Source organism: Lithobates pipiens, unplaced genomic scaffold (genome assembly GCF_037356315.1).
Source record: "Lithobates pipiens isolate NorthernLeopardFrog02 unplaced genomic scaffold, aLitPip1_a1.2 Scaffold_19, whole genome shotgun sequence".
Classification (NCBI taxonomy): domain Eukaryota; kingdom Metazoa; phylum Chordata; class Amphibia; order Anura; family Ranidae; genus Lithobates; species Lithobates pipiens.
In genome coordinates this window covers 227,317,619-227,341,604 of record NW_027507764.1, presented here as the reverse complement: position 1 = coordinate 227,341,604, position 23,986 = coordinate 227,317,619, and the positions used below count along the sequence as shown (strand labels likewise).

The 23,986-nt window shown below is 39.7% G+C and overlaps 1 protein-coding gene across 9 annotated transcripts in view; it reads left to right on the top strand.

Annotated features, from left to right (window-relative positions):
* The first annotated feature begins 4,319 nt into the window (after positions 1–4,319).
* The window catches only part of IKZF1 (IKAROS family zinc finger 1), a 174,904-nt gene continuing 155,237 nt past the window's right edge, over positions 4,320–23,986 (top strand). For 3 of the 9 annotated variants that reach the window (XM_077491778.1, XM_077491775.1, XM_077491772.1), the window contains exon 1: positions 4,324–4,579. In XM_077491778.1, the coding sequence (XP_077347904.1) occupies positions 4,366–4,579 (214 nt within the window). In that variant the 5' untranslated portion in view covers positions 4,324–4,365. Of the gene's footprint in view, positions 4,580–7,220; positions 7,340–23,986 lie in introns of those variants that run through there. The other 6 variants (XM_077491780.1, XM_077491776.1, XM_077491773.1 and 3 more) reach the window with 6 other exon arrangements.

Sequence of the window (23,986 nt, the reverse complement as noted above, 5' to 3'; positions counted from 1 at the left end):
GAACAGGAAGCCGCCCAGCACAGAGCACTTCCCATTCATTCACTGTCCAGTGCAGCTGAGGCTGCAGAGAAAGGGAATGGGGAATCTCTGTCCTCAGTCCCTTTCTCTGTCTCAAAAGTGAGACTTAAGCAGTCGGGGCCCATCCATATGGGACGCAGGGGCCCCATCCCCATAATTCATGTGCCTGGCCACTGATCTACATGCAGGGCCCTGGACACATGAATTCCAATGTTTTTTTTTGTTTTGTTTTTTAGAAGTACATGATTAGAGCCTGAGGCTCTAATTGGCTTCAAAAAAAGGGTGGGCTCGGGGGCACTGCCCCTTGTGCGACAATAGCATATTAATATTCAATGATTCTCCTCCCAGCCAATCAGGAAGCGAATCTGAGACCCGTTACCCGATTGGCCGAGAGGAGAAGCGATCCTATTGGCCGCCTAGGAGGAGGAGGGAGGAAACGCATGGCGGAGTCCACTGTAATGCCGAGGAGGCACAGGGGAAGCATTCGCCCTGAGGAAGCGCTGCCCGTGACCTAGATGGGGTAAGTGCGGGCTGGTGACCGACCGACCGGGGGGGGTGCGAGTGGCCCGACTGAGGGGGGAGGGATGGCCGTGGGTGCATTGTTTGCCGCCATTTAAAAAATTCCATTAGCTGCCACTGGGTTGGTTTTATCCCTGATAATTTCACCACAGCCCCCCCCCCCCCCCCATGAGGGTCCAATAAAAAAAAAAAAAAAGTAATAACTGTTGTAAAAATTAAAACTGTAAAAAAACATTTAAAAACAAAAACTACTGACACCAACCACTGCTCTACTGACTGACACCATCCACTGCTCTACTGACTGACACCATCCACTGCCCTACTGACTGACACCATCCACTGTCCTACTGACTGACACCATCCACTGCCCTACTGACACCATCCACTGCCCTACTGACTGACACCATCCACTGTCCTACTGACTGACACCATCCACTGCCCTACTGACTGACACCATCCACTGCCCTACTGACTGACACCATCCACTGCCCTACTGACTGACACCATCCACTGCCCTACTGACTGACACCATCCACTGCCCTACTGACTGACACCATCCACTGCCCTACTGACTGACACCATCCACTGTCCTACTGACTGAAACCATCCACTGCCCTACTGACTGACACCATCCACTGCCCTACTGACTGACACCATCCCCTGCCCTACTGACTGACACCATCCACTGCCCTACTGACACCATCCACTGCCCTACTGACTGACACCATCCACTGCCCTACTGACTGACACCATCCACTGCCCTACTGACACCATCCACTACCCTACTGACTGACACCATCCACTGTCCTACTGACACCATCCACTGCCCTACTGACTGACACCATCCACTGCCCTACTGACACCATCCACTGCCCTACTGACACCATCCACTGCCCTACTGACTGACACCATCCACTGCCCTACTGACTGACACCATCCACTGCCCTACTGACACCATCCACTGCCCTACTGACTGACACCATCCACTGTCCTACTGACACCATCCACTGCCCTACTGACTGACACCATCCACTGCCCTACTGACACCATCCACTGCCCTACTGACTGACACCATCCACTGCCCTACTGACTGACACCATCCACTGTCCTACTGACACCATCCACTGCCCTACTGACTGACACCATCCACTGCCCTACTGACTGACACCATCCACTGCCCTACTGACACCAACCACTGCCCTACTGACACCAACCACTTCCCTACTGACTGACACCATCCAATGTCCTACTGGCTGACACCATCCACTGTCCTACTGACACCATCCACTGCCCTACTGACTGACACCATCCACTGTCCTACTGACACCATCCACTGCCCTACTGACTGACACCATCCACTGCCCTACTGACACCATCCACTGCCCTACTGACACCATCCACTGCCCTACTGACTGACACCATCCACTGCCCTACTGACTGACACCATCCACTGCCCTACTGACACCATCCACTGCCCTACTGACTGACACCATCCACTGTCCTACTGACACCATCCACTGCCCTACTGACTGACACCATCCACTGTCCTACTGACACCATCCACTGCCCTACTGACTGACACCATCCACTGCCCTACTGACTGACACCATCCACTGTCCTACTGACACCATCCACTGCCCTACTGACTGACACCATCCACTGCCCTACTGACTGACACCATCCACTGCCCTACTGACACCAACCACTGCCCTACTGACACCAACCACTTCCCTACTGACTGACACCATCCAATGTCCTACTGGCTGACACCATCCACTGTCCTACTGACACCATCCACTGCCCTACTGACTGACACCATCCACTGTCCTACTGACACCAACCACTGCCCTACTGACACCAACCACTGCCCTACTGACTGACACCATCCACTGTCCTACTGACACCAACCACTGCCCTACTGACTGACACCATCCACTGTCCTACTGACACCAACCACTGCCCTACTGACTGACACCATCCACTGTCCTACTGACACCAACCTTTGCCTTACTGACACGTCTGCTGCTCTGCTGACACCACCCATGTTGTAAATACTTTTTAAAGTGTATATTTAAGAGTCTGTATTATACATATATATGTGTGTGGATGTGTGTTTGAGCTTTGGGGTGCACATCCCAATTAGGTTTGCCACCTTTCCTTTTCTTCAAGCCAAACCTGAACACTTTTGCAGCACAAGGCAATTTTAGAATTTCTTTTTTTGCTGTAAACACTATAGGATTATAAAAGACGTGGAATACATCTGGGTGCCCCAAGGAGAGCAGTAATGGATGCGCAGAGCCTGGTCTGAATAATGTGTCTGGGCTTCAGGTGGACTGAAATCCGAACACATGATTCAAAACCTGAACTGTCCGGGTTAATCCTGGACAGGTGGCAACCCTAACCCTAATGCATACCTCCTCTCAACATTTTGAGATGGGGATGAGGAATACCTACTAGCAAAGGTATGTAGGCATAGGACACGCCGTCTTAAAGGAGAATTAACCAAAACAAAAGGTTAAATAGATCCACAAGAGCTTTTTTTTACCATTACTATTCCTTTATATTGGTTGTTAAAATGTACAAATGCAGCAATTTAGAAATCAGATGAAAGGTTTAGCACTGGGGAACACTTTTGGAAAGATAAAAAGAGCATTTTATATACAATTATAGAGAGCAGATAAAAATGAGGGACAAATGAGGAGGAATGAGGGACAGATGAGGAGGAATGAGGGACAAAGGAGGGACAAATGAGGAGGAATGAGGGACAGATGAGGAGGAATGAGGGACAGATGAGGAGGAATGAGGGACAAAGGAGGGACAAATGAGGAGGAATGAGGGACAGATGAGGAGGAATGAGGGACAGATGAGGAGGAATGAGGGAAAATGAGGAGGAATGAGGGACAGATGAGGAGGAATGAGGGACAAAGGAGGGACAAATGAGGAGGAATGAGGGACAGATGAGGAGGAATGAGGGACAGATGAGGAGGAATGAGGGACAAATGAGGAGGAATGAGGGACAGATGAGGAGGAATGAGGGACAGATGAGGAGGAATGAGGAACAAAGGAGGGACAAATGAGGAGGAATGAGGGACAGATGAGGAGGAATGAGGGACAGATGAGAAGGAATGAGGGACAAATGAGGAGGAATGAGGGACAGATGAGGAGGAATGAGGGACAAATGAGGAGGAATGAGGGACAGATGAGGAGGAATGAGGGACAAAGGAGGGACAAATGAGGAGGAATGAGGGACAGATGAGGAGGAATGAGGGACAGATGAGGAGGAATGAGGGACAAAGGAGGGACAAATGAGGAGGAATGAAGGACAGATGAGGAGGAATGAGGGACAGATGAGGAGGAATGAGGGACAAAGGAGGGACAAATGAGGAGGAATGAGGGACAGATGAGGAGGAATGAGGGACAAATGAGGAGGAATGAGGGACAAATGAGGAGGAATGAGGGACAAATGAAGAGGAATGAGGGACAGAGGGACATTGCTCCCTAATCAGGGACAGTAGGGAGTTTTGCCTCATGCAATGAGCAGCGCACACCTATGGACACCATTGGTAACTTATGTTCCTATAGTGCAACAAGCGATTTAAACCCAACTTCCCCTAGAAGGGGTTGTTGTTGACTATAGATGGATTCATTCCTAATGGGAGAGATTAATGATAAAAGAAATGGATGATTTCTTTGTATAAAATAAAAGGTTCCTTATTGGGGCTGTGCAGAGAGCTGGGATTGTGTGCCGTGTGATGAATGTCCAGGAGGGGAGGGAGGTGTGTTTTCATGTGACAAGACATCGCAGGCAGCGCTCGGCTCCCCTATTAAATGGCAGTGTGGAGCCGGCCGGGCACAGCACACAGGGGATGCCAGGCTGGAGAACGCTCGGCTATCATGCTGCGTTGGAATGAGGAAGTGGAGTGGAGAGGGGTGGGACTGAGAGGAGGAGAGCTCCATCCTGGGGCGCCTCTCAGAGGAGCACATGGAGCCACTGCTGGACGGGACTGGGAGAGCGGACTGCAGCTGGGACACAGGAGAGCAGGTAAGTGCACACCGTCCTCCTCTGTACGACCAGTCCTCCCTCTATTCTCCTATTCCTCTCCTCACTCAATGCTCTACACCAGTCCTTCTATTATTTACACTCACTTACATCGATTATTTACAGGTGTACAACCTGTATACCACACACACACACACACACTATACACTGTACACTATACAAATATATATATATATATATATATATATATATATATATATAGATAGATATATAGATAGATATATATAGATAGATATCTAGATATCTATATATATATATAGAGCTATATAGATATCTATATATATATCTCTATCTCTCTCTATATATATTTATATCTACATGTATAGATATATCTATATTTATATAGATAGATATATATATAGATATATATTTGTAGATAAAGAACACATGGACAGCCTGCACATTGTACACACTGCACTTTTATATGATTATAATGACTGAACTCCACTGCAGTAAAGTCTCCTCACTTGGAATAACTCCCAAGACTGACTTCTCCATCAGCTGGCATATTCCTCAGCACAGCCATAGCAGGTGCATTCTTCCCTCCTGGGTCATGCCATCAAATCTTCATTGACGAATGATATATTGATACATAGCAACATGGATAGATCTTCCGTGTGTTCCATTCTATCTTCCCTCCACACGAGGTTCAGCAAGTTTGCCAACATAGGTAGAAATTTATGCTATGACATGTGTGCCTGCCTACAGGTCTTCTGTCTCATTGTATGGAGTGTTACCTTGCAGTTAAAAGCACTGAATAAGTTAGATTGACCAAAAAAATGTATTAAATAAGTTAGTTTAATAAAAAAAAAAAGTGTTGGATATGTTAGATTGATCAAAAAAGTATTAAATAAGTTAGATTCATAAAAAATAAAAAATAAAAAGGTATTGAATATGTTAGATTGATCATAAACGTATTAAATATGTTAGATTAATAAAAAAAAAAGTTTTGAATATGTTAGATTGATCAAAAAAGTATTAAATAAATTAGATTCATTAAAAAAAAAAATATTGAATATGTTAGATTGATAAAAAAAATATTAAATAAGTTAGATTAAACAAAAAAAAAAGTACTGAATAAGTAAGATTGATCAAAAAAGTATTAAATATGTTAGATTAATAAAAAAAAAAAAAGTATTGAATTTATACTATGTCATATGTGCCTGCCTACAGCTCTTCTATCTCATTGTATGGAGTGTTACCTTGCAGTTAAAAGCACTGAATAAGTTAGATTGACCAAAAAAGTATTAAATAAGTTAGTTTAATAAAAAAAAAAAGTTTTGAATATGTTAGATTGATCAAAAAAGTATTAAATAGGCTAGATTAAAAAAAAAAAGTACTGAATAAGTTAGATCGATCTAAAAAAGTACCGAATACATGTGATTGGTCAAAAAAGTATTATTTAAATTAAATTGATAACAAAGTACTAAATACATTAGATTGATAACGAAAAGTATTGAGAAAAAAATATATTGTACTTCAGTATCTGGGCTCATGATTGCAGTGGATGGATTGTCTGGCATCCAAAGTTTAGGACAAGTTAGCATAGACAGGCTGCAATCTGTTCAACAAGTTGCATGGATGATACTCAGTGGATAGGTGTTATGAAGGGCTGGAGAAAGTTACTAAAAACATAGGAACATTCTGATTATGTATAGGCTGGGCAATTTAATATGTGTTTTACAAGCAAATATAGACAGGAATAGAGGATAAGTTATTGAGTGGGTATATATATATATATATATACATCTATCTATATATATATATATATATATATATATATATATATATATATACAGAGATAGAGAGAATGCTCAGTGGAATAAATATATATACATAGTGTGTGAGAGAATACTCAGCATGTATGTATATATATATATATATATATATATATATATATATATATATATATATATATATAATTTATTTATTTTTAATTTACGTTTTTTATTTATTTTTTACAAATTGTATTATAAGTACTGTACATATACATTATACATGGGAAACTGTTCACTAGACAGGTTGGTATTGCCTCTTTATGAAATGCTGAAAAAAATTACTAATAGCATAATGGAATTCTGAGTATGAGTAGGCTATGTTTGTATGTATCTATCTATCTATCTATCTATCTATCTATCTATCTATATATATATATATATATATATATATATATTGTATATACCGTACAGTATATTTAAATACACACACACACACACACATATATATATATATATATATATATATATATATATATATATATATATATATATATATATATATATATATATATATATATATATAAAGAGAGAGAGGGATAGATAGGTGTTTTGTTGTACAGCTCATATGAAGCTACAAACAGTAGAAAGTAAACACATCTTATTTGAAATTATTTTAATCCAAACATTTACAGAAGCAATGTGGACATGTTTGCAAACTGTTTTCGGTGTGTTTATTTTCTTTTTGTTTCATATTCTGCTATGAGTTTGAAAGGGTTTAGGTTCTGTTTGCAGTCTACACTATGCTAACACGGAAGTAGTCAGGACATTGACATAATATAGATAGGGTCAAAAAACTTTATATGAGTAAGCCTCCATTTGTCTTAGGCTCATAACTTGCAATATGTATATATTCTAGATTGGATTGATTATTTTTTGGGATATTGCAAGCCTGAGAAACAGATGTTTTATCTGGTGTCATTGAGGACAGGTGGAGTGGACATAAAAGTAAGAAGAACCATTTTCGGTCAGTAAGACAGAATCAGGCTGTTTATGTATAAATGTGAATTATTGAGTGTTTGAAAACATTTAGAATGTTGTTTATGTGGCATTTTTATTTATTTGGTAATTTACTTAATTTTTACATCAGCTTTACAACTTTCTTTTTACTATTATAGGAGATTATGGAGGAAAATACCTCTTTCTCCATCTCTTTCTATCTTTGTTTCTAAGTTACTATCTATTCATCTATATTTCTCTTAAAAAATATATTGTCATTAAAAATCATGGCAAATGTCTAATACATTATAAAAACGACATCTGAGAAAGTATTATAAGTATTTATCAGAAAGACTTATTTTGTTCAGTATATAGTTTTACCTTTGCTTACAAGCAGTTGATGTACTAGGATGACAATACTTTATATTAATAATAATCATCATAATTAATAATACCATTACAATAATAATAATAATTAATAATACCATCAAAAACACTATGCAGAACATGATAAAAGGATCCACTAGTAATGGAGAACTGGAGGTAAAACAAGCAGGGCATTTTAGGAAGTTATCAGGGATAGATAGATAAGAAAGTTAATCAAATATATTGACAAGAAATTGGACTGAGAAAGTGTACGGTGCTTCTATGAGTAAAATAGGAATAATATATGTATATAAAATATTTACATACTTGCAATAAAAATGAAATCGTGTATTAGCCAGTTATACATTTTTAAACAAGATTCTTAAGTGGATGATTTATTAAAGTAAGCTTAATTTTCAGTCATCTCTGCAAATGTGTGCCATTCTTTTATACCGAATCAAGTTAGAGGAGCCAAGTTTCCTTCTTATTTTTCATTTTATTCATTTGTTATCTACGATTCCAAGATCAGTATATTATTGATAGTAAAAATATGACCTTTTGTAAAATGGGATTATTTAAGGTAAAATTACTATTAATTAAACAGAGTCAGCAACATATGTATCACTGTAAAAGTATTGTACTGTAAATGCATATGCCAATAGTTTGTGCTGCATTGTAAGTATATGCAAGAGTTAATAACACTAAATTAGACCTGTTTGCATTCCTGCTATGCTGAAGAATTGTGTATTGTTGTTGTAGTTATGCCGTGTGCATTTACGCCTTTTAAGACTTCTGTTGTGGCATGTGGCATAGAATACCATGTAAGTCTTAAAGCCTCAAAACAGTTATAAAAACGATATACTTCTATGAAAACGGAATACATACATACATGCTAATGTGAAAATATAGTAGAGGTTTTCACCATTTCTGGTCAAAAAAACTCCAATACATAACTGAAATGGTAGGAGGAATATAAAGGATATACAAATGATAGCCTTTCATTGGCCTCATGCATTTAAGATGTCAGCAGGTACTTAGAATGCTTGAAAGCAAGTGTACATTTTAGAGCGCAGCACTTGTTTAGAGGTTGTCGTGAGCAACAGTAGGACTTGTTTAGATTTGTAAGTTGTAAATAAAGTACAAATGTCAGGATGTTTAAAGAAGTCAGTTTCATCCCTAAATCGCACACATTTAAATCAGTGAGATCCATGTCAAATCCTAATCAGTTACCGTCTAGGTACTGATCTGGTGAAACCATTGTCACCAGCACAGTAAATGAGAGACAATCTAATGGATCCCCAGATATCAGTCCAAAACAAAAACAAAAGTTTTGGACTCATATAAACATTATCAAATCATATTATCATTTTGGGTAAAAAAAAAGGTAACTTTACCAACCAGGAGCATCATGGTTGTTTTAGTACTTAGGAACTGCAGAGAATCAGCTATTTTCAATAAAAAAGACACTGCATTCTAGACTTTCTCTTAGACAGGAAGTTTTACTATTTTCTTTAAAACTTTGATGACAAAAGCAATAATATGGATCAAGGCAACCTACCACCAACACTTTTGTTTAATACAACTAAAACAGTCAAAATGGTGTTATTGTTATTATGATCCTTATTGTTTTAGTGATCGAATGCAGTAGCCATTAATACAGCGAGATAAGTGAATCATCAAGATTCAACACTAGTATGTAAACCTGTATATGAAATGGACATATAGATACACCTTCTTATTTATATAATTACCAGCCTAGCATAGAAATTGTGTTTTTTCAGTAGTAACACACACTGATAAGAAAAAAAAAAAAAAAAAAAAAAAAATATATATATATATATATATATATATATATATATATATATATATATATATATATATTTCACAGAGATTTCTAAATAAATATTGAAACAGTATAGTTCCTTGGTTAGTAGAAAGTACTCAGCAGTCATTCTTATAAGTGAATTAACAATTAACATACACAGCACCTCTACATCACACAAGAACCAGAAACAAAGGGCTGATTTGTTAGACTGTAAAGAGAAGTGAACCTGAGTCTGATTTACTAATGTAAGAAATTAAGGCGTTCCTTCACTAATTATAAACATCTGATCAGGTAAAAAAAGATCCCTACACGTGATTGCATGTGAAGTGAAAATAGTTGCAGTTTTGTTTATTTTTTACCCCATATGACACCAGTAAATCATGAATTGGTGTCCTTTTCTCATTAAATATCTGTTATTGATTATTAGCCTGAATGGTCAGCACTGCTGCTGTAGTAAACCCTTACTACATTTACAGGTCAGTTAGGTATATAAAGTTGATTCTTGCTTCTGGAATCACAAGTGTATGGGAACAACTGTGGCCAGGAAACTTTTACTAATAAATGATCACTACATGGCTCTGTGCATGTAATAAAACAACTGTGGCCAGGAAACTTTTACTAATAAATGATCTTTACATGGCTATGCGCATGTAATCGCACATGAATCAAATCTTCCAGTGGCCCCTGTAAATGTAGACTTAATCTGTTTTTCAGTATGTTTGCCATCACTCTTCACTTGATGTTTTCTTAGGCAAATAGGTTTTTGTAAATATACTGCAATGTTTCTTACCTGGAGAGCCAACAGGTAACTACACTTCCTGAGCATGATGACATTACGGAGCTGGTGGATGTTAGAGAACTTGCGCACCTCCACCTTCTGTTTGAGGATGCCCCACAGATGCTTCACAATTATCAGCAGAGTGGCCAGTCTGCCGTGCAAACTCCTTCAGTTGGATGTTGGGTTGCCTGATATCTGATAGACCTGATGGGCAGCTCAAGGAGGAAGCAAGAAGTGCACATGGCATAGTGTTACATAGTGTTGCCAGCCTGCAAGAGAAAGCTATTACTGGCAAGATCTACATGTAGGAAATGTTGCAACAGAATCCCAAAAACATGATTTGCCTAAAAAAACTGTATACACTCAGATATGATGAAAAACTTACTGAAAAAAAGAACCCCTTAACACCCGGGAGGTGGTGAGGTTTCCATATTATGTAACCTGACCTATATGATTGTCTCTCACAGCAGGCACAGGATTTGGAGTCCATCCATAACCAAAAGCTGTCAGTGACAGCTCAGTGTGCTGGGAGAGCGTAGTGAGCATGCTCTCAGCACACAGAGGACACAAATATGCTGAAGCTGGGCATTAAAACCCACCTTTCTTGCCACCACATATATATGCGTAAATTAGTTGACAAGAGGTTAGTATTTAGTATGTTGGTATTTGGTTAAATATGCAGTGGATAGTAGGATATGAAGACAATCGGGTTGAGTTACTGGACACAGTGGGGTTGATTTACTAAAAATGGAAAGTGCAAAATCTGTTGCAGCTGTGCATAAAAAAAACAATCAGCTTCCAGTTTTTGTTTTTTTTGTCAAAGCTTAATTGAACAAGCTGACATTAAAAACTGATGGGCTACCATGCACGGCTGCACCAGATTTTGCACTCTCCGGTTTTAGTAAATCACCCCAGTGTATCCAGCCAGTATGACCTAACATTGCTTGTGAAGTCAATATTCCAGCATTCCAGTGATGATGAGTTTAACACCAAAACCATTACATAACACGCAACCATTCTTGCTTACAGTGGGAAGAGATCTACAGAGTAAAAACTATCCTGTATTATGCAGAAACGAAAACATAGCATTTCCTTTTCTACACCTGCCTAGGGATTGGTGGATCTTTAATGCTTTTAGGAAGTTGGCATCATAATTGGCACACTGTAGAAACTCACAAGGTGTTCTATTTAACCCTAACAAAATTTAAATTTTTCCTTTTTTGTGGAGAAAATAATGGATCCCTAGTTGATCTCAGATTTGTGAAACAAATACCAAATCCACATGATTGTTTGATATTATTTTCACTTCATACCCACCCTATCGTATTAAGTGAACATTCACTTTGCTAATTGAACATTTTCTACTTAAGGTATTTGTCCAGACATTACACAAATGTACCTCTACACCTCTGTCATCCCCTTTAGAGCATGTCCTAGCACTTATTTTAGTTTTTTCCCTGTGATGTCATCACCAGGCTTCTAAAATGAACGCTGGGGCAGCATGCTCCCATAACTACATTTCCTGAAAGCCTTTTCTCTACACACAGTGTATAGGTTGGCATTTGGGAGTGCATGCAGCACCATTGTTTTGTAAGAAAGAAATCTATGTAGATGGGAGATAGGTGGAATTCTGTTTTTAACTAGTCAGGGCTGACAGCTCTGCTCATAATGTAGGGGTTTTAAGGACAATAAAAGCCTTGTGTTGTCAGAACAAATAGTGATTTCTTTCAGATCATCAGGTATTTTTCTGCATTTGCATGGATAAAGCACAAGAAAATGCCTATAAATTGCAGAGATGTACTAAATCTTTTTTTTTCTTCTCTTTTTTGACTGTCCTCACTGTGCACTTCAAGTGAATTACACCGAATCCCTTCAATAACTTAATCAAGTGGTCCAGTAGCACATGTATGCAGATAAAGGTGTCCTGGCCTCACTATGCGGCAAGCTTGCTATGGGCCAGTTACTTTGATATTTTGGAAGTCAAAGACAGACTATCAACTATAATTTTCAAAAGGAGGTCATTTATAGAAGCCTACTTATTCTTTAGGTTTTTAGGTTTTTATTTAAGACCCAGCTTTCTGTATATACAAATATACAGTGGTGTGATGTGCTAGCCGTGCTCTATATTTAACCAATAAAGAGATAAAAATGTAATCTTCATAAAGTGTTTAATTTAATTTTGGAATCATTTAAACCTCTCAACTTGAAACAAAGAAAACGTCCAAAAAAAAAAAAAACAGTGGGTGATTTGTTTTATATTTAAGGTACAGTGCTTTTTAGATTAGGTCCTAAAGATGGGGATAGAGTTTACTTGACAAGCATTTTTTGCCTTAAAATGGTTGTAAACCTCAGATATGAAATGGCAACAAAGCATATATCTCTATAGTATGTACTTGTCTCAATTAAGATCACTAAGTGCCATTTCTGTCTGCTGCATCCCTCCTCTGCTATCAGCTTGGGTCACTTCTGACAAGTTTTCCTGAAACCTAAAAAAAATTACAGGGGAGAGAGCCCCAGCTTTTTGACAGCCTAAGCTCAGATACCCTGAAAGCAACCAAAAGAAAGTCTGCATTTTGTACTTTGAGATACTTGGTACTGAGAAACATGCTCACCGCATCTCACAGTCTCAACAGGTTTTTACGCCTGACATAGTATATTGAAGACGCCGGCAATCTTACTAAGTGTTGACTTCCTTATAGCCAAATTTGCAAAATCCAGACTCTACAGGCTTGGGGGCTCCTAGAGCAGGCTTCAGAAATGAGTTGGAACATTACTGGCATAAATTGCTAGTTCCCACTCTGCGTTATTAAAGGGGACTCTGAAAATAGATGGCCTACCATTGCTGACCACCTTTTAAGAGAGCTAGTTGCTCTGATGCCTCTTCTTACCAGAAACAAGCATATAGCATTTTTTTGGACTGAGACTAGAAAAGGTAATCAACCAAGGGAGTGAGAGAGTATATGTAACTTAGTGTATGTAACAGCTGCAAAAACTGGGCAGCACTCTCACCTAGCAGTAAGAAGGGTCGCTGGTCCAAATCCCAACCACAAAACTACCTACCTGGAGTTTTCCTGTTCTCCCTGTGCCTGCGTGGGTTTCCTCTGGGTACTCCGGTTTCCTCCCACACTCCAAAGACATGCTGGTAGATTAATCGGCTTCTGTTCAAAATTGGCCCTAGTAATTGAATGTGAGATGGGGACCTTGGATGGTGGGCTCCATGAGGGTAGGGACAAATGTGAGTGTGTGATGTATGTGTGGAGCACTGCGTAAAATGTTCAGCACTATATGGGTACCTTAAATGAATAATAATATAATAGATGAGCATCTTAATGAGACACAATGTATAGGGATAGGGACAATTGTAGATACTCAGATTGGACTGGTGTCTTTATTCAACCTTACTATGTAACATGGAATTCTCATAGCAATGTCTCAGTGACTCAAGCAGGGTAACATGTGACTACATCACATAGTGTCTATAAGACTATAACAACAGACAGTGTAACTGAGATTAAAGGAGAAATGTGGGCTTAAAAAAAAAAAAAAAAAACATACATATTCTCCTCCACGCTGCTGGCTCTAAGAATGAGAACCGAGTGATCGCATGACCATTGAGTGCTCAGTTCTTGGTCCACTCTGAACAGAGAGCAGTGACTGTCAGTCTCCACTCGCTCTGTGCTCTGCCCCTCAGGAGCTCGCTGGAGAGGGGGTGGAATGTTTGGCCATACTTCTTTTTAAAATCAGCAAAACTGCAGAGAACTCAGATACTTGTATTTCTCCTCATGAAGGAACATTTGAGATATCACATGACAGTTCATTATTTCTCCCAGCCTCTATGGGAGGTTAGAACGGAAAACTTGTGTGGTCATTGGGATGTTCTCATTCAAACATTTCTTATAATGTAATCGCTTGCTCATTTCAGAATATATTTGCACAACTTCCCTTACTGTACAGCTTTCTTTTTTCCACTTCCACAAAGTGAATTAAGGCTCAGTTCACACTATGTTTTCTAAAAAAAATTGTGTGACATAATCCTATTATTATGAGTTATCCTTCATAAGGTTCCTTCACTTCATTAATATTGTGCCATAGATGCAACATATTTAACGTACTACCACGGAGCTCACATTGAAGTCTTAGACATACTGTAGCTGCCCATAGTTGATTGAAAATTTGAATGCATACATTGCAACAATCAAGGAATACAATGTACATTAAAAGTTTCTTCCCAGTGGTTTCTTATGTATGTGTCCAGGTGCTATGCAGGTCCTGGACTCTCTGTGAACACTGCTATGAATATCATTATAGGCTTACTTCTAAGCACATGAGAACACCTAGTTCTCTGATTTTCCCAGTCCCACCCTTTGTATCGTTTCTTCCTTCTGCTTTCAGTCCCTCTCACTGGCGGGAGGCACTTTTCTAGTTTGATGAAGTAAAACTTGTGTATTTTGCCACAAGAAAATATATGTCAAGTGGAAATCCCATTCTTTCCTACAGTATGTGGCTTGTCTGCAACTAGGGACTGCTGTTTAGTGTGAAAAACAAAAGGAACGAGAGACCTGGTTATATCTACACAGCTGTATTACCAGACTGTTCATAATTACAATTTCAATGCTGTTCATAATGAAATGGGTGTTGATTTCATAGGATATTTCTGCTTTAAAGCGGTAGTAAACCACAAAAAATTGTCCCCCTGCAGGATAATGTCATATCAGATATATCTTAAAATGAATCCCTCCAGCTCTGTGCTGTAACCGCGACAGGACTTGCATCGTCACCTGGTCTTCCTTCATGGTTCGTGGGCTGTTTGAATGACCCAGTCACAATGACGCATGCAGGAGCCGCGTCTGCAGTGCAGCTCTCTAAATGGACAGCCAGCTGTCCATTGAAGGCACAGTGCGCATGGGCCAATGGCGTCACCCGCTGCAACTAAGGTAAAAGTCTCCTAAACGGTGCACATTTAGGAGATATTTACAGTACTGTTTTAAAGAGGAAGTAAACTCTCCCACTCTGATGCTTCTTTTCATTTAGTCCTCTATAAAAAGTAATTATCAGACTATAACCACTGTAATCCAGCCCAAATCGCATATTACATACTGTTTAAAGAAACTTTAAAAAACTTGTTTCCAGGGGTTAGGCAGCGCCATCTTAAGTAGTGTTTTCTGAGTCCACAGTGGAGTGTATTTCCACCCTTACATTGAGCACTTCCTGTACTGTTAACCAAGCCTCCTTCTCAATCCAATGTTTCTATGGCAACCCTGCTTCCCTGTTCGTAGCTTACTTGTTTATTTCATAGTATTTACTTGTGCCGATGTCTAATGTTTGCCTTTGTTAGACTTATCAGCTTCAGCTGATAAGACTGCAGTAATGGCAAAGTTTAGACTGTATGTGAGGTCACATGGTCACATGGTGTGTAGGAGGAAGCTCTGAGTGATTAGCAGCCTCCTGGGAGTTCAGTGTTGTGCCGTAGGAAGTCCTGATAACAGATAGATAAGCACATAGAGAGTGTGCCATAAATCAGGGGAGATCTGGGCATGCTCAGTGACTTCATTCTACAGAACAAAAAGGATTACAATACTAAGCAAGTAAGGAGATATCTACAAGCAGTGTTCATTAGGGTTTATTATGCTGATTTACATGGGACAGTTTACAACCACTTTAAGTGTTTGGACTAGGAGTCTATTCCTGACAAGCTACACTATTCACACAGTGCCAGGCTCTTGGAACGGAGAAAAAAAAATTATTGTATTAGTTAGTGAGCTACATAGCACTAATAAAACCTTTTGTGAAAATGTATGTATGGCCTAAAAGTTTTGATTTTTTTTTTTGATAGAGGAAGGATTTTTTGTGCACATGTATTGTAATACATGTTTAGGCTGGCAAACTGCATCAAAGTAATTCCTCTCTGACCAGTTCCTACTTTGCTCTCTACTGATCTATTGAAAACTCTAATGCCATGTATACACGACCGGACTTTTCAAGAGCAAAGGTCTGATGGAATGAATCTGCTGGACAGTTTGATCACGTGTGGGCTTCATTGGACCTTTGATGTCTAAAAATCAGACGGACTTTAGAAATAGAACATGTTTCAAATGTTTCTGTCGGAACTCCGCCGGAACCAGTTCCTATGGAGAAATCCATTTGTCTGTATGCTAGTCCGACGGACAAAACCGATGCGAGGGCAGCTATTGGCTACTGGCTATGAACTTCCTTATTCTATTCCAGTCATACGTTGTCATCACGTTCAAATCCGTCGGACTTTGGTGTGATTGTGTGTGGCCAAGTCCGTTCGTTCGGAAAGTCCATCGGAACTCCGCCGAAAGTCCGTCGGGAAGACCTAGTCTGCCGGAAAGTCTGGTCGTGTGTATGCGGCATAACATTTTGTGTTTCCTATCACTTTTTGTCTTTGTGACCAAGACTAACTGAGAGGGCAAATCTGTCTAGGAGCGGCACAGCAGGGAGACAGAAAAAAAAGGTTTGACATAGGTTCTATACTTCCTATTCTATCCAAAATAAGTTTGTACATGGGCATAAAATCCTGTGACATAAACCATTTAGGCATTCAAACATGTAATAATTACCACTGAGAGACTGCTAAGAGCCGTAGTGTAGGTTTACTGACTTACAAACTATTAGTTTGGATTTGCTCTGTTGGTCCTACCATTACTTGGGTCATCAGCGCCCCTTCTACTATTACACCTATGTTCTAGATGTGTTTTCCTTATATATGCTTTTGTGGACAAGACAGGAAGCTGTTGCTGATAGACATTTAACATGGTTTCCTATGGGTTACGTTCACATATATGCTTTTTTTCAGCCGCTAGGTATTTCAAAAGGGTTTAAGGACTTTTTTCAACACAAAACTGTGCTTTTTTGCTTTTTTGGTTCAATAGACTTCAATGAAGAAGCTGCAGAAAAGCATGTAGTACATTGTTGCCAGGATTTGTGTTTTTTAATCTTCCCAACAACAAATTGGCCAAAAAAAAGCATGCAAAAAAAAAAGCAAAACCGCAAATCGCAGAAAAATCACGTGTGCAAAAACACACAGCAAAAATCACTGCAGAACCAGTTCAAAAGCAAACTGCATAGGTGTGAACCGAGCCTTATGCTGACCATACATGTTTTGATTTTCGGAAGAGAATATTCATTATGAAAAATCTTTGTACATTCGCTGAATGAAAGAATGTCGTTTGAAAATTTCTCTTGCTTTTAACTGCTTCCCGACCGGCGAACGACGATGTACGTCGGCAGAATGGCACGGACAGGGAAATGGGCGTACAGGTACGTCCCTTTGAATTTGCCGCCATGCTATCACGTGGGTCCCATGAGTCTGACCGTGGGTCCCGTGGACTCGATCGCCGAGAGGATACCCGCGATCATCTCACGGGGACTAAGAACGGGGAGATGCAGATGTAAACAGCATCTCCCCGTTCTGCCTAGCAACAAGTGACACTGATCTAGTTGGTTATTTATATTTACAAAGGAAGAATGGGGGAAAACACTGCGCTATAACTGAATATAAAACAAAAACAGCTGCCAACACTTAAAACAAACAAAGTTCCACAGTCAAAAAGTAAAAAATAGTGTAGCGCTTCGGTAGTAGTGAATGTGATCAACACATGCACACAAAATTCAAAATAAATAGTCACATGCGACAGTCCATATACATAAAACACAGTCCAATGGAATAAGTATGAACTTCCGTGATGTAACTGGTGCAGGAATGGTTAGGCCATTACAAGGAAAGAGAGGGATCTTGCTAAACAGATATACCCATGTAAAACAGCTTGTCTGTAGACGTTAAGGAAGTAGATGAGTACTCTTACCAGCTGTGTTGGACTCACACGGTCATATGACAGTTGAGTCAGTAAAGCTTGGGGTCCCAATCTAGGGCCAGGGGGTGGATCGATGAGGGTCCGTCAAACTGATGAGAGAACTCCAACCAACTTTGTGCCAGGCGATGTATTTCACGGATGGAACATCAGGATGGTTTCTTATCCAACTCGGACGTAGCACGATCAACACCGATACTCCGATCACCCCAAAATAGGGTGAAGGATGTTAGAGGTTTTTTAGTCCAAAAAAAGAGGAAAAAGAGGGCTCCACATGGTGCGGGTCAGATGGTATAAAACGGCAAATTTATTTAAAAGTCAAAAAATTATATAAAATATTTTATGACTTAGTGATCACAAAAAGGTTAGGTAAAAATAAGAATAAAAGCAATGTAGGGTGCCAACAGCTAGCCCGACGCGTTTCGACACATATGTCTTCGACAGCCCCTGGGTATATCTGTTTAGCAAGATCCCTCTCTTTCCTTGTAATGGCCTAACCATTCCTGCACCAGTTACATCACGGAAGTTCATACTTATTCCATTGGACTGTGTTTTATGTATATGGACTGTCGCATGTGACTATTTATTTTGAATTTTGTGTGCATGTGTTGATCACATTCACTACTACCGAAGCGCTACACTATTTTTTACTTTTTTATTTATATTTACCACTGCATATAGATACTTAAGAATGAATTGCCTTTTGTTTAAAATTTTACATATTAACTAAAATATACACCACACTTTTTTTTAGGTTATTATCCGATTAATCAAAGCAATAATCGGCCAACTAATCAATTGTGAAAAAAAAGTTAGTTGTAGCCCTAATTGCAACCATCAGTTCCTAAATATTATCCTTGCATATGCCCGACACCACATGATCAATGCTCCATCATGGCCGCCGTTCACACTTGAGCCTTTTGTAGCTCAAAGCTCAAAAACGCTGAACAAACAAAAACCTATTGTCTTCAACTAGTAGCAAAACGCCTGTCACTCCAAAAAGTATATGACCTACTTTTCAGGCAGAATTTTGTGTTTTTGTCCCCATAGACTTCAGTGGAATTGCTTAAAGTGGTTGTAAAGGATGTTTTGTTTTTGTTTTATTAAATAACAAACATCTCTATACCTACCTGCTCTGTGCAATTGAATTGCACAGAGCGTCCCCGAACCTCCTGTTCCCGGGTCGACCGCCGATGCTACTTTCTCCTCCTCTCTGTTCAGTGACGCGGCTTCCCATGAGGGCACTCATGCATACTTGTTTCCAAGCCCTGCTGCTGCATCCTTTGACCCAGACTGCTGGACTTGGCCCCGTCCCTGCTCCCTCATCACTGGCTTTGATTGACAGCACTTACAGCCAATGGCTTACGGTGTCCCAGCAAACCCAACAAGACCCGAAAGGGAGGGGAAAGAAGAGATGTAGATATGCACAGTGACAGCAACCGCTTTAAAAAGCGTGACGAGTTTTTTTCGATCATTTTTTCAAGCGTTTTGATGCACATTTTCTGCTCAAACAGCAGCTCGCTGCCCCTTTTTCAGCAGTACTTCATTCCTTTTAGTTGAAAAATGACTTACAAAAGCTGCAAAAGTGTGCAATTCTGCTCTAAAAAACGTGATGCTGAGGTGTGAATGTAGCCTTATAATGTGATGGGCTGGAAGCCTGAAGTACTCCACGACAGGTAGGTATGTTACAGCTGCTGTTTCCATGTATTTGTTCAATGGAGCAGTATTTTTAAGGTAGCTCTGATTTTTAAGCATAAGTGTAAATAAAGCTTGTTTGGCTGGGCTTCCCCTATGGATCATGGGAGTGCAATTCCTTTTTGCGCTTCTGTGACCGGTTTTCAGCAGAGAGCGGACTGACATCACGGATATCAGTCAAGGCACTGCGGCATCCCAACAATAAAGTCTGGATCCACCAGGTGCCTGGACTGACACCCGTCTCGGCCTCTCAGCAAGCTGATGAGAGCCTGAGCCGACCGCCCCCTCCAGGGCTCAGTTGCTCCAATAAGTAAGGAGGGAGATGAGAGAGCTGTGACTGACAGTTTACAGCTCTCTACTCACAGAGCTCTGAAAACAGATTGATCGGCAGTGTTCGATCTCTTGGTTTTCAGTGTAGAGGCACTGGGGTACAGATGCAGCATGGGAGCCATCCTCCGAGGTAAGTATGATTAGGGAAAAAATATAAACCCATACTTCTCTTTTAGAGCCTAATTTCTTGTTGATCCATACAGATGTGTTTTTGCAGCGATTTTATCACATTTGTGGTGCGGTTTTTAAAGGACATGTGACTGAGAAACTGCACCAAAAATGCACTGCATCTTTGCCGTGGTTTTACTACACTTTTTGATTGCTTTCAGTGGGAAGGTGTGTTTTAATGCCTTTTTTTTAAACTCCCCAATCACTCTCCAAAAATGCTGCACTTTTGCACTTTTTGTCATCACAACGGAAGTGCACCACCCCAGTGTGAACACATTTACTGATTTTAAAGGGTAGCATTTTTCTTGCCAAATTTGTTTATTGAATTTTAACAATTAGTATACATAAGTACATAGGGTGGCAGCAAAAGAAAAGATCACATATATAGTAATAATATTGAGTTATAGTTCCAACATAAACTAAAAGTAGTTTAACTAAAACAATTTTAGCATGGGTCTAACTACTCAAAAGATTGTGTCATACATTGTATAAGAGAGGATAAAACCAACTTAGACCAGGTTAATATAAGATGACCACAGATAAAAAAAAAATAAAGGTCTTAATTATTATCAAGAGTATAATAGAAATAAGTTGGTCCACACTATCCCAGAGACACATTACTGTTAAAGGTACCTCATCCCCCAATAATTCTATAAATATTATATCCACGAATAGGAAAAAGGGAGGGGGGGGCAGGGGATTTTTTAACGGTACATTAATTAAAGAGACAAAGATTTCTTAAAAAAGAATTCATAGCTTTAATGTTGGAAATATGTTAAAATTATTTTGGAGAAACCAAAATAGCAAAAATATAATAGCAAATACACATTTTATACAAAAAGTTACATGACAAAGATATAGGGGATCCTGAAATTGTTAGTTGCTGAGAATGATCATATATCCTCCCGACATGTTTCGCGTTTTTGCTTCTTCAGGGGAGTATGCAACTAACATGAACATAAACATAAAGAGAGGTTTAAGAATACAGAAAATACAATTATGCCATACAATTAGATACACATAAATTTCAGAACATTAGGTATGAAATTGGTCTCAATTTGCTCAGTCCAAATGCTTACCCAGATATAATCATTTCCTGCATCGCAACCCACAGGCCAACAGATGGTGAAATAGATGACAAGAATTAGGTGACAGGATCAAATGCTAAAAACAACCCAGCCTCATGCAGGGCATAGATGGAGGTAGACAAGCGCTACAATGATCAAAAAACAAAATCCAGAGATAAATACCAAGTATGACAAGTCCAGCACAGGTATTAAAAAATGTTAGTTTGTAACAAAGTGGGTAAGTAAATATTAATCCCTAAATTATAAAAGGGAATTGGGGCTGAGAAACATGCCTCCATAGTAGGATATGAGATGCTTATTATCAGAGGGATGGAACAATTGATTTTAATTAAGCCTAATTAGTATAAGGGTTGAAAGAAGTGGCTACTGGGGATATACTACAAAAATACTGTTAAAGAGAGTAGAAGGAATAAGAATTATTTTTACCTGCAGTTAGAGTCAGAGATGAAAGAGTTAATTCCATATGATGGTATTGGTGCAATACAAATGCAACAAGTTACAAAAAAGGAATCAATTGATTCATTATGATGTTTTATAAGTTGCAGAGTGCAGCGATATGCTGCCACTGCCAGGCTGAACCTACAAGTAAATAAAAAGAAGGATGACTAAATATAGGTATAGAAAGATGAGAGGCGGTATTATAACAGTATAAAATTCAGCTAAAGAAATATATTTACCAAGAGGAAAAGTTAGCGTGGCGGTAGTATCTGTGCTGAACCTGCGCTACAGATGAAATGACAGCGCTGCCTATTTATATCCCCCATCCATCGAGCCGGCGTCTGACGTCACCGGCTCGATGCGGACAGCCATAGGTGGAAGCAGTGAGCACGTGCAGAGCCTTTCAAGTCGGCATTTGAACTACCAACCCCATAATGCCTCAGTACTGACACGAGGTTAATTTGGACAAATGCTGATGGAGATGGGGCTAAGCTGACTCTCCGCCCTTGAAGGGGGCGGGAAGACACAAGTCAGCATAGAGGGCAGAAGAAACGACGATTATCATGGCTTTTAACCCTAGAGGGGATTACATGCTCCGTGCCTCCTCAAATCGGGCGCCGCCTGGGGATAATACCCAGCTGCGCCCTTGGGTGTCCATATGCCCTTGCATACTTGGAGCAAGGGAAGATAAAAAGCAGAGTATCAAGTCCAAATCAAAAAATATATGGCTCTGGATTGCGGTGCAGGGAAGGAGGGAAAAAGCAAAGCTCCTCAATGTGGGTGGGACTCATAGAGAGCAACAGAGATCCCAAGTGTGCAAACCATGAAACCCACCATGGGCCAAGCAAAGCGAGACATTAGACGGTATATATTACCGGTACAGCGTTAATAATAATTGATAATGACATTAATTGATGTACAGAGATATTTTTTTGATATAACATAAACATAAAAAGAAAATAAAATAAAATAAAATATTTTGTTGCGCCCGATTTGAGGAGGCACGGAGCATGTAATCCCCTCTAGGGTTAAAAGCCATGATAATCGTCGTTTCTTCTGACTATGTACAATTGGTATAATGATAACCAAGGAAATAAAAGTTCTGCTACCAGAAGTACCGGGATATAAGACCCCATTCACACCTGAGCGTTTTGTAGCTTGAAGCCTGAAGCTACAAAACGCTAGAGGGGAAAAATTCTATTATTCTCAATGGAGATAGTTCACATCTCCACTACATGTCGCCTGAAGCCGAACGCCTGAAGCTCAAACAAGTTCCGGACCCTTTTTTGTCGCTCGAATTGAGCAGATTTGGGCGTTTTTCTTCTTTTAACATTGGTGACCTTTTGCCCTGCACAAAATCGCGGCAAATCACAGTAAAAAACGCGGTAAAAACCCTGCGAATCGCAGTAAAAAATGCTGCAAAAGCGCTACGCTCAGGTGTGAATGCAGCCTAAAGAGTAAATTGAAAGAGGAGAGAGAGAATAGGGGAAGAATAGGGGGGAAAAGTAGAAGAGAGAAAGAAGATAAAAGAAAAAGTAATCTTAGGTAGGAGAAAAAATAGATAGGGAAGAAAGAAATGAGAGATAGTACGGGTCTCCGGGGTAGTACATGGTAATAAACACATACCATGAATGCAGAGAATGGAAGTAAAAATCGAGATTACAAAGGTCTTAGTAGGGAAGCATCAGAATTGGAAGGCAAAAAGTGGGTCATCCAGGGATTCTATATATTCTCAAAGTTGGATATTTTATCTTGAGTTATAGCCTCTGTTTTGGCATGGATCATTGCTTGATTGACTCTATTTTTCGTTTCAGCAATTATTAAGGACAAGCAGCATTTTCTTCAGATTTTCAGGCGTTTTGTTTTATGCAAAAGCACTTGAAAACTCCTCAGTATAAAAACAGCCTAACAGTAGTAGAGAATTTGTAAGGTCCTTACCTATATTTTCAGTGATCAGCTGAAAAATCAGCATTCTTTGCAATGCCAGAAGTACAGTAGAAGACACACTTCCAGTCTATACTGACACCTGTTACATATAGTTACATAGTAGGTGAGGTTGAAAAAAGATACAAGTTCATCAAATCCAACCTATATGTGTAATTATATGTCAGTATTACATAGTATATCCCTGTATGTTGTGGTTGTTCAGGTGCTT